The sequence below is a fragment of the Apus apus genome, chromosome 4 (assembly GCF_020740795.1).
Source record: "Apus apus isolate bApuApu2 chromosome 4, bApuApu2.pri.cur, whole genome shotgun sequence".
Lineage (NCBI taxonomy): Eukaryota > Metazoa > Chordata > Aves > Apodiformes > Apodidae > Apus > Apus apus.
The window spans coordinates 5,519,682-5,530,475 of record NC_067285.1 but is presented as its reverse complement, the minus strand read 5'-3'; the positions used below and the strand labels follow the sequence as shown (position 1 = coordinate 5,530,475).

General features: G+C 42.2%; 1 protein-coding gene across 4 annotated transcripts in view; it reads left to right on the top strand.

Moving 5' to 3' along the window:
* Nucleotides 1–676: 676 nt before the first annotated feature.
* The window catches only part of WDR11 (WD repeat domain 11), a 40,258-nt gene continuing 30,140 nt past the window's right edge, over nucleotides 677–10,794 (top strand). For 2 of the 4 annotated variants that reach the window (XM_051618879.1, XM_051618878.1), the window contains exons 1-6: nucleotides 677–1,052; nucleotides 2,312–2,423; nucleotides 6,493–6,646; nucleotides 7,099–7,272; nucleotides 8,365–8,551; nucleotides 10,566–10,731. In XM_051618879.1, the coding sequence (XP_051474839.1) occupies nucleotides 967–1,052; nucleotides 2,312–2,423; nucleotides 6,493–6,646; nucleotides 7,099–7,272; nucleotides 8,365–8,551; nucleotides 10,566–10,731 (879 nt within the window). In that variant the 5' untranslated portion in view covers nucleotides 677–966. The remainder of the gene's footprint in view (nucleotides 1,053–2,311; nucleotides 2,424–6,492; nucleotides 6,647–7,098; nucleotides 7,273–8,364; nucleotides 8,552–10,565; nucleotides 10,732–10,794) is intronic. The other 2 variants (XM_051618880.1, XM_051618877.1) reach the window with 1 other exon arrangement.

Below are 10,794 nucleotides of genomic sequence, written 5' to 3'. Positions count from 1 at the left end.
CATCAACTGCAGGTTGTTTCTTGAGTGCCCACTTGCGCCAATTCAATTGTGACTAAAGGGAAAAGGGAAAAACATAAATAAATATAAAAGGAACAGCACTTATTGCATCCTCTGTGACAGAAGTGACGCTCGCAGCACGGCAAAACCTTGTGGCTGGCAGGCTGACCTTGCCAGCTTTGGCCATCTAGTGGCACCTCTTCCACTCGGAAAAATACCAAGTAAGTACAGCTACCCATCTCTGTTTTGAAGAGAAGCAAGCCTGGCAGCTCTGGGGACAGGCTGGGGACAGGCTGGGGACAGGGTGCCTCAGGTAGGGCTGGATACTTCTCGCTGCTCTCGAGGGACGGAGCAGGAACGGCGCGGGGGCTGCGAGAGGGGCTGTCGCTGTCGCACTTCGGCCGCTCCGGAGGGAACTCGGGAGTAGCGACGGTGAAAGGGATTCCCCGCACCTGGCAGCGGGCCCTGCCCCATCCACGCACCCGGAGACCTGCCAGGGAGCGCTCTGCGTGCCGAGGTGTCCCCAGGCGCGGAACCGCACCAGGCGCCCGCGTCCCGCGGGGCTGTCCGGCCGAGGCAGGCGGGGCCTCCTGCCCTTCCCACCGCCTGTTTTCCTTCCGGGGTGCGGGATTCCAGGCAGAACCCGTCTCCCCCAGGCGCGGTGGCGGTTCCGGGGTTGCCCGCAGGCCCCGCGGAGCGGCCTGCAGCCGGTTCCCGGCTAGGCGAGGCCGGGACAGCGGTGCTGAGGGGCCCGGCCGGGCTCAGGGCGGCAGCCCCGGGCCTTAGCGCTGCCTTCCCCGCGGCGCCGGGCGTGTCCGAGCCCGGAACTGCCGTTGCGGGGCCGCGGGGCCGCGGCGGGCCCGGCTGGGCGGACCGGCGGCAGCGCTGCAGCCGCGCTTCCCGCGCGGGGCACGGGAGGGCGGCGGCGCCATCGGCCTCCGCGGCCCGGGCCGGCCCGCCGGGCCCGCCATGCAGCGCTTCACCGTCAACATCAAGCTGCCGGCGCGGACGCTGACGGGCGCCCTCAGCGCACCCAACAAGGGAGCGGCGGACTGGTGAGGTGGCGGGGGCTGCCGGGCCCGGCGAGGGGAGGGGAGAGGGGCGGCCCGGGCTTCTCCTGCGCCTTCTTCGCCTCGGCCGCGGGTCAGGCTTCGCTCCCCGGGTCTCTCCGCCGGGGAGAGAGGAGAGCTGGACCCTCCTGCCGGGGGTCGCGTCCTGCCGTCGTGGCCGCTGGTGGTCGGGCCAGGTCCTGGGTCCTGTTCTGTTCCTGGGGGTGGGCATGCTGTGCTGTCGTGCCCAAGGCGCGTCCCCTTCTGCCGGGCAGCGTGCGAGCTGCGGAGAAGCCCCGTCGTCCCCGCGTGGCTCGCTGGAGGGGCCGTGAGGAGCCCGGGGGAGCTGCTGCTGCCCGAGCTCCCGGGGAAGGGCAGGGCCGTGGCTGAGCGTGACCCTCCTGGCGGTGACAGCTGCCGCCCTGGGCTGCGGCCTGGTTGGTGCCAGCAGCTGTAGAGATCGGAGCAACTGTAGAGATCGGAGCAGCTTCCTCTCGTCTCTGTTCCTGTTGGTTTTGAAACGTGGCGCACAGAGCCGGGACGTGCCGTGGGTTTTGCCTTCGTTGTGCTGAGCAGGGGGTTCACCCGGCTGCGCTGCGAGGAAGCATCACCCTAGTGGTGCTGAACCTTAGCGAGGGGAAAAATGAGTGACCTGGGCCAAGCTGTGGCCGTTGGGTTTGTCAGTTTGCAAAGCAGCGGACGCTGAAGTACTTCAGTATTCTTAGTGTGAAACTTTGTTTTTCTCCTTTGGCTGTTCCCACTGGCTTGGTGTCCACCATACCTTTATATTTGTAAGCAGTGGCTGCATTTACCTTCCTCAAGTTAGACACACCTCAGCAGATTTTCACTGTTACTGTAATCATTGTTACTGCTCCTTGGTTGTCTCAAGCAAACAAAGAAAAAAGGATGCAGTTAAATATATAATCGCAAATACATGGCTTGCCTGCATGCTTGGACATAAAATTTGGGAATGATCTTGATGAATCCCTGTGTGATAGCTTAGATTTAGAAGAGGATTTTTATAGGTGGACAGAAAAAGCTGCTTTGTGTGGCTTGGAGTTCCATCATCAAATGGTTCAGCAGTCCGTGCAGCAATGGCATTTCCTAGTGCTTTTGAGTTTTATGTTACTAAATAGTTTTTACTGGTTACTGTTTGTGTCCAGTTGCATGCATCCAGCTTACAAAAAAAAAAAAAAAAAAAAGCCTCTTTCTTGAAGTGCTTTTTGTTCTTTGTCACTTGTTCGATGATGTTATGTGTTTTCCAGGGGCTGGCAAGGTTTGATTGCATATGGATGCCACTCTCTTGTGCTGGTAGTTGATGCCAATACTGCTCAGACCTTACAGGTTTTGGAAAGACACAAAGCTAGTGTTGTCAAGGTGAGACATACATGTTTTCAGGTGTATTACTTGATTCTGATGTATATATTATTTTTCTAAATCACTGTAAGTACTTGATGCTATATCATGTATATATATAATATATGTTATCTATATATTGCACTTGTTTTTTACGTAAAATCTGTTGTAAAATACTTGTATTTTACATGATCTCTTTTACAGCTAAAGCTGTAAACAATACATGCTGAAATTTCAGCTGAGATCGGTGGGGAACCTTTACAGAAGGTATAGAACACATAGAAGGTAGAGAACATATAGAAACATTTGGTAGTGACATAGAACACAGACAGAAGTGATTTTAAGAAAGTTTTCAGCATGACAGAATTCCAAATGCACATTACAAAAATATCAAATTTATCTCCGTTGATGCCCTTCATGATCTTTCCCATAGTGGGGTTAACCAGTACACCATTTAACTAGATAGTTACTTTCAAGTTTTTCCTTCTATTCTTACCAATAGAAAAGGAACAATACCAGAATGTTTATTTTAACCATAAAAAATAGCTAATGTTTAGGCTTAAGTGATGGGTACCTGTACCTTCCTGTGAAGGTCCTTGACTTGAAATTACAGAGAGTTTGACTTTGGGTCAAGTGTGGAACAGAATGTATTTCTTTTGATACATCATTTTTTTGACTGTGAAGAATGACAGATTCAGTCAGGTTTTAGAGGAATGTTTGGCTGGCAGATGTCATGTTAGGTAGTTCTTAGTCCAAATGCTATGTTAGAAGGCAGTCAGTAGTTTAAAATGTAAAACAGATTTTAGGTAGGGGGATTTTGGGTGTGTTTTGTGGTAAAAGATAAAGTTTGAATGTGCCTTCTGGAAATTGCACACTATTTTTTCCCCATGTGTAATTTTCTTTAAATAGACCATCTTTGTACAGATACACTAATAGTGTATCAGATTTGGCTACCTGGTATTTTAAAATTAAACACAATTATTTTGTCTTGGTTTCCGTAATTTACTGCCTTCTGAGCCATCATGTTCTGATGATGTTTTTCTGTACACTACAGAGCTTCAATTTGTTGGTGAATAGTTTGGCAATTTTAGTATATTCAGTAGTTACACAGTTGGTGGTGTTTCTGTCTCTTTGTACGGTATAATATATTTCTGTGCTACAGAGTCCAAATAAGTGAGTTTTTCTTCTCATAATAAATAAATTGTTAAAATCCCAAGTGAAAATACCGGGTAGGGTAAAATTGATGCAGTTCCATCCAAGATCTTGGCCAAAAGCCATATAGATATTGACACTGTCACTTCTCAAAGTGGTTGTAAAGTTGAGGAATTAGTTTTGTTTGGTTAAAGTAAATTTTGAAGCTGACTAGAAAAGAGGAAGGTGGAAGGGTTAGGTTTCAAAACAGATACTTTATGTTTTGTTTTGAGATTTGTGTGCTGTGACATGTTTAAAAATAATGCCAAAATGTCACAAAGGACCGACAACTCATTTCTTCCAGCATGTTCGTATGCTTGCCCAAATCTTTTAGTTAGGTTTGAGGATTCTCAGGGTTGCCCAGACATTGGTCTGATTGCCCAGCACAACTTGGAGCTTGTGCTACTGTTATGAGTAGTCTCTCTGGTGGCAACTGTGAGGCAACTTACTTGACTCTGAGGAAGGAGAGGTTATTTCTCAGTTATCTCTCAGCAAAGATGTGTACACAACAGCAACTACAGAGTAAAAGACACTGAATCAATACCTTTGCTGGCCTTTTGGCAACTTTTTTGGTTGAGCATACACTTAGCTTCAGTCTTTATCTTTGGGGATATGGTTTAGGGGTGAATATGGTAGAGTAGGGTTAAAGGTTGGACTTGATGATCTTAAAGGTCTTTTCCAGCCTAAATGGTTCTATGATTCTGTGTTCATTGCAGATACCTTTACATGCATTTGTAAGTTTTCTTCAGCTCCTAGCTGACTTCTTTTTTGATTTGTAAATGCTAGGAGCTTAAGTAAGCTGGAAGGGAGCTGTGAGAAGCTGTGTATGTATAACTTCAACTCTTTGTCATCGAAGTTCACACCAGCAGACTTGGTCTGCAGGGGATCTTCTCCAAAACTCATGCTTCGGATCTGAAAAATTTCAAAAGACACCACTATCTGCAATAAAAAGAAAACAAAACACAACATAAAATGGCAAACAGAAAAGCAGTTGTTTCATAATTCTTCTGCAATCAGTTTAACTATTTTTTTTTTTCTTCTTCTGTTTTTTCAATTACTACCTTGCCTTGGGGGGTTACAACTGTCTCTGGAGTAGGCAGTGGTTTCAGTGTAAATGGATCCCTATATGTTGTCCATGTGGTGTTTGTGGGATCCTGATGACTTTGTATGGAGTGGCTTATATCTGATTATTTCTTTTTGTGCCTTTACAAAGAGTGCTTGAGAGAGTACTTCTACAAAAGGAAATGTGATTACAGGAACAATTTTCTGATTGGTGATTGAAATTTCATTTGTGTCTGTTCTAAAATGTTAATAAACAGTGATAATAAAGTTGTTTAAATCAGGTAAGATTGAGTGTGAAAATTGCAAAAAACTTCACCTCTGGTTCCTGTTTCTGACCAATGCTGCTGTATTTTTAAGTCAGGGCAGAGAGGCAGTGATCAGGACAGTAAGAAAATAATTCCTTTTAGTGGAGGGATCAGGTTTTGTGCAGGGACTTGGTTGCAGCAGTGTGACTGCAATGAGAAAAAAGGACTTAGGTGTGAGAGCTACGTGAGCTCTGGTTGAGACTGGTTGTGTTAACAGTCACCTTCTTGTTCTTCCTAACTTGGTGATGACAGCTCTTCCCTTAGGAAATTATGTTTTTCAAACTTGGAAGTTGCTTCAAAGTAATATATATTGAATTGAGGAAGAAATAGCTTTCCACATTTCTATAATTACTTTTTTTAATAGCTACATGCACGTGTCCTCATGGGTGAATTTTTTTGAACAGCAGGGAATCAGGAATTGCAAAACTGGAATTTGCAAGTGGAGGAGACTGTCCCAAGAATTCTCTGTTATTCTGGTACACTTTGGGTTTATAGCTGGAGCTCTTTGAAGAGTGCTTGCTGTGTGTGCTTGTGTAATGTTTCTTTAATTTATTCAGCTAGGCTTTTGACAGACATCCTGGTCACACCTCTGAGAGGGGTAGCACAAAGGGGGCTACAGTCCTCTGAATGTTAGGAGTCTAATTCATGTTGCAAAATTAGTGGTGCCTAATGATAATTCTGTTTGTATTTTTTTTAATGTCATGCTTTCTGTATCTGCAAAAAGTGTTTGGCCTCACCTTTCTCCATCAGGTACTGTGACAGCACACAGCTCTTCAGTTTCTCTTTGGGTAGAAGGCTGCCTTTAAAGCAGGTAGCAAAAAAGTCCGTGTTGAATAGATAAGGAAGGAGTCAGTGTTACCTCCTTATAATTTCAGGAGACTTGTACACAGTGTTTCAAATTGCAAGACACACAGTTTTTGTAAGTATTGTCAACTTGCAAGCCCGTGCATCTTGAAATCCCAAACCAGAAGGTGGTTTGTGGAATTCAGTGGGGGCAACATGCTGAGAAGGACTAAAAAGATGTCCAGTTATTGCTGTCATTTGCTGTGAGGCAGCATATAGAATAAAGACTAGCTTTCCTTGCTTCCCCCATAACATATTTGACCAGGGAGGAAAGTGACATGTTTTAGGATGTATATACAAGTTGGATGGTAAATTTTCAACTTCCATTTGTTTGGAAATCAGTGGCCATAGGTTTGTAGATGCCCACAGAACCGTAAACATTGCCATTTAGTGTTTTCTAAATATTTGAGTAAGCTTTTTATATACATAGTATCTATTTAGGGATTGTTGTAGTTCAGGAACAAGGATTGTTGATTTATGTAATTTGAAAATATCCACCATGCAGTCATGCAGCAGATCTGAAACATACCTCACATTTGCACTACTGATAGTAGCTTAAAGTTGTGCTTATACAGATGCTATTGGTAGCCATTACTGTGCTTTTTTTGTTAATGATTATTTGCTTATCCATCTGAAATGTGCAAAGTGTGGTGTCTCTGTCCTTGACCAATTTTCATCTGTGTCTTCAGGTTAAATGGGCAAAAGAAAATTACCATCACAATATTGGCTCTCCATATTCTTTACGTTTAGCTTCTGCTGATGTTACTGGAAAAATAATTGTATGGGATGTGGCAACAGGAGCAGCTCGTTGTGAAATACAAGAACATGCAAAACCAATTCAAGGTAATGATAGTCTGTGATGTTTGCATGGAAGTTACTTTATGAAGCATCACTACAAATCCATCACCTTTGCAAACTATGCTCAGTCCTGCCATGGAATTTTGCTGTTGGGATGAGTAGCCTTGCTTGTGTTTGCTCATTTTCTGAGTAGAGTAAGACTTGGTGACTCCCAGAGGGATGCTGTGAGATTTAATTCATTAGGGTAACATTTTCCAAGATCTTCAGTCTGTCTTTCTTAATGATATTGATTGAAATAATAATTCTTGGTGTCAAGTACATAAATTCATGCCATGAAAGGAATTTATTTTTTAGAACAGAGATAAAAATGTCTTGTGACTAGCAAGCCACTATTAATTTCTTTAAAGATGAGGTATTACAGAGGAGGAATACTGTTAAAATGTAACAAACTGTTTTTGAAAATTAATTGCAGTGTTTGTCATTCTTTCTTTTGACAGACATGCAGTGGTTGTGGAATCAAGATGCTTCTAGAGATTTACTACTTGCAGTTCATCCTCCTAACTACATTGTACTGTGGAATGCAGACACAGGCACCAAACTCTGGAAGAAAAGTTATGCTGAAAACATCCTGTCTTTTTCATTTGATCCCTTTGATCCCTCACACTTAGCTTGTAAGTTTTTAGGTATAAAATAGTGTGACCTGAGTATGTGTGGCCAGGAGAGATGTTAAACTAAAATGCTAATATTGATATTAAAGTAATGGAGTGGAGAGAATGGCATGCATATCAAGAAGTCTCAAAACAAAGGGGAGTCTTTGGCCAGCGTAGCATCTTCTAAATTGGGATGTTATTATATGAGGGAAGGTGAAAAGTGGGCATGAGTAGAGAAGTTAGAGGGCTGAAAAGAAATAAAAGAAATAGTAAGAAGGTGGAGAGCATGTAGATAGGGAGCTGGAGGAAGCCATGTGTAGAGAGCCCTGTTAAACAGACATAGAATGCTGTAAGGGGGAGGACACTGATGGAAAATCCAGTGAGGTGAGTAGACCAAGAATAAATGTTTCAGCAGAATGGATTCCTTTTTAAAGAATCTCTGAGCATCAGTTTCAAAAGCAGTTTAGAAGTTAATGGGAATGTAATGCAGATTTAGTCACATTTTAGCAGAAGGAAACTAAGGGAAGTAAGAGAGACACTGTTTTATTCTTCAGTTTAGCTTGATCACTCGTGGTCTGTAATGAGACAGTGCAGTTTCCAGGCTTTGTGTTTTTGTTCATCTACCATACCATTCAAACTTCTATTAAGAGGTAGTAAGATCTTAGCTACATCTTTACAGCTGAGCTGTATCTTTATTCTGCAACATAAATAATGTAATTATTCTTTGAGCCAGGCTCTGCAAGAGAACAAAAGATGGTGTATAGCCAATGTGTGCAACTTTGCCTTCTCTTTGCATTGTGAAGCTTAAAGAAAAATAGCTGATGAAAGAGAATAACTGCACTGAATAAACAAGAAGTATCTGCCAGAAATCCCCATGGGGTTTTTTAGTATTGACTTAATTTTGAAAAATTGAGATTTGCAGATATTGATGAGTTGGAAGGGACCATCTGCTGTTCTTTCTGTAGAAGGTGCTGGCTGTGTAGAATGATGAGTTTTCTACCTAATGCAGCATTACTGAAGTTATCAGCATTTCTTCCCATCAAAATTTCATTAAAATAGAACCTCACGACCACATTTCAGATTTAAAATAAGCCTTGTTTTTTCTTGGTACAGTGCTCACCAGTGAAGGGATAGTGTTCATCTCTGACTTCTCTCCTACCAAAGCTCCTGCCAGCTCAGGGAAGAAAGTTTACATCACTAGTCCCCATTCCAGTCCTTCTCACAACAAGCTGGCTGCTGCTACGGGGGCCAAAAAAGCCCTTGATAAAGTAAAAATCTTAATCAGTAATGAAAAACCAAGGTAGGCTGCAAATATATCTTCTCAGGTAATGTTTTGTGTACCTGTGTACTTGAGAAATATAATTAGATTAGAGCTTACAAGATAATGAGTGTTAAAAAAGAAAATTCATTGGGGTAGGCAGATGGTTGGATCTTCTGTTTGAAGACATTAATTAAGGATGTCACACTGACAGTCATTCATCCAGTTTGGTTTGTAAAATCAGCCATATCATCCCAGCATGTTTTACATTGCTAATGGATTTTTATGCTGGTGTAAGTTCAGAAACATCATTCTTAGGGGGGGAAAAATGAGGGGAAAACGGGCTAATGTGTTTCATTTCAGTTGTGGAATGAGAAGGGATATAACATGAGAATAAAAATTCTGTAAGTGCTGATACCTGAGAAGAGTTGTCATTCTGATGTTTCACATGATAATGCAGTAGGAGGTATTTTTAAGTTAATAGTGTATAAGTAAAATTAGAGTTTATACATACATTTTTGTCTATTTTCTGACCTTCTAAAACTGAAGTTGTTGCAGTTTGAGATTTGTTTTCTTGTAAGAAATTCTCTAGACCACTTTCTTTTGTGTGGTGTAATTACTTCTTTCCTTTTGTACTTTCTATTTGAGTATTAAAAGTATTTCTCAAACATCTAGAGAATCTGAGAACAAACTAATCAGTCTGTTTTATCAATTAGCACTTGACACCGACATTTAGTGCAGATAAGAAATTAATTTATACTCTGTCTTAATAAGATGTTTGAATTGCAGAGCAGGGAGCAGACTTGATCATACTTGTGTAATCATTTCAGAAACTGTGATTTTATTTTATTTTTGATATGAAGTTAAAGGGCACTATCTTGTTATTTTGTGTTCTCTAATGCTTTATTTGTCCTGTATTGGACAGAACATCTGATTTGCAAATACTGAGAGAGCTCATCTGCTGCTGCAGCCTTTTCTATGCTCTGGGGTAACAGCATCAGTGAAGATCCCATTTTTCTGCATTCTCCTGTTTGCATTTTAAGTTATATATATGAATATTGCTAGGGGTATGATAGTCTTTTTTTTTCACTCTGGCAGGGGGGTTGGACTCAGTGATCTCCAGAGATCCCTTCCAACCCCTAACATACTGTGAATCTAGGATTCTTTTCCATCCAGAACACCCAAAATGCGTAGAATGGAAAAAGGGGAAACAAAAACTGTAGCAGCAGTGGTTTATCTGGTGATGTATTAGTTTAGGGAAACTTTGGGAAAAGAGGAGCAGGAGATTGTCAGGAAAGTGATTGCAGAGCAAAGGTAACTAATACTCCTGAAGCAAGAAATACAATGCAAGAAGAGTGTAAGGAGGGTTTAGTGTGTGGTGGAATGAGGAGAATAAAACTATAAGCCCTTTGAAGGGATGATACATTTAAGTCAGTTCAGAGACCAGCAGACCTGAGCACAGCATGGGGATTAATTTCTTCAGTGTGACTGAATACAGTCCATTGGATTGCAGGTACCTAATGAGCCTCTGTACATTGCAGCCAGTCTGCTGGTAGCAATCAACAAAATGATGAACATTCCTGCTCTTTGCTGCTTTCTTTGAGTTCGAAGAGCAGTATTCTTGATAGGCTAGTTCTGTTCATTTCAAAATAAGGTAGTGTGCATAATAATATCAAAAAGGAGGTAAGCAGCATGTTGAAGGGTAAAGTCCCATGAATACCAGTAAATGTCATGGCAGCCAGCACTGTTCAGAATTTAATTGCTTTGTATTTGAGATATGTAAGAATTATACTTGTTCCATTTGGATTACATATTATTTAAAAAATTACTCTATAATCTTATTTAGATGAAAATCAACTGACTGTGTGTCTTAAAGGTCAGTGATGCTTTGCACTGCTGTAGCAACTAAATGGAACTCTGCAGTTCTCTAGTGATGGAAATAGGGAATACTTGAAAAAAGGCTGCTGCAGGAAAATTTATTCTGTTAATTTTATTTTGAACTTGAAGTATTTGTTGACACTGAACTTGATTCAAGTTTTTCTCTGATGTTTTGCAGTGCTGAATCTGTAACACTCAACGACTGCCTCCAGTTGTCATATTTGCCTTCCAAAAGAAACTACATGCTCTTACTGTATCCCAGAGAAATTCTGATTCTTGACTTGGAAGTGAATCAGACAGTGGGTGTGATTGCAATTGAAAGAACAGGTGTGCCTTTCATACAGGTAATGAAAATTTGTTTGGTTTATATCATTGTAATAGTTTATTAAGAACATATCTAAGTTCAG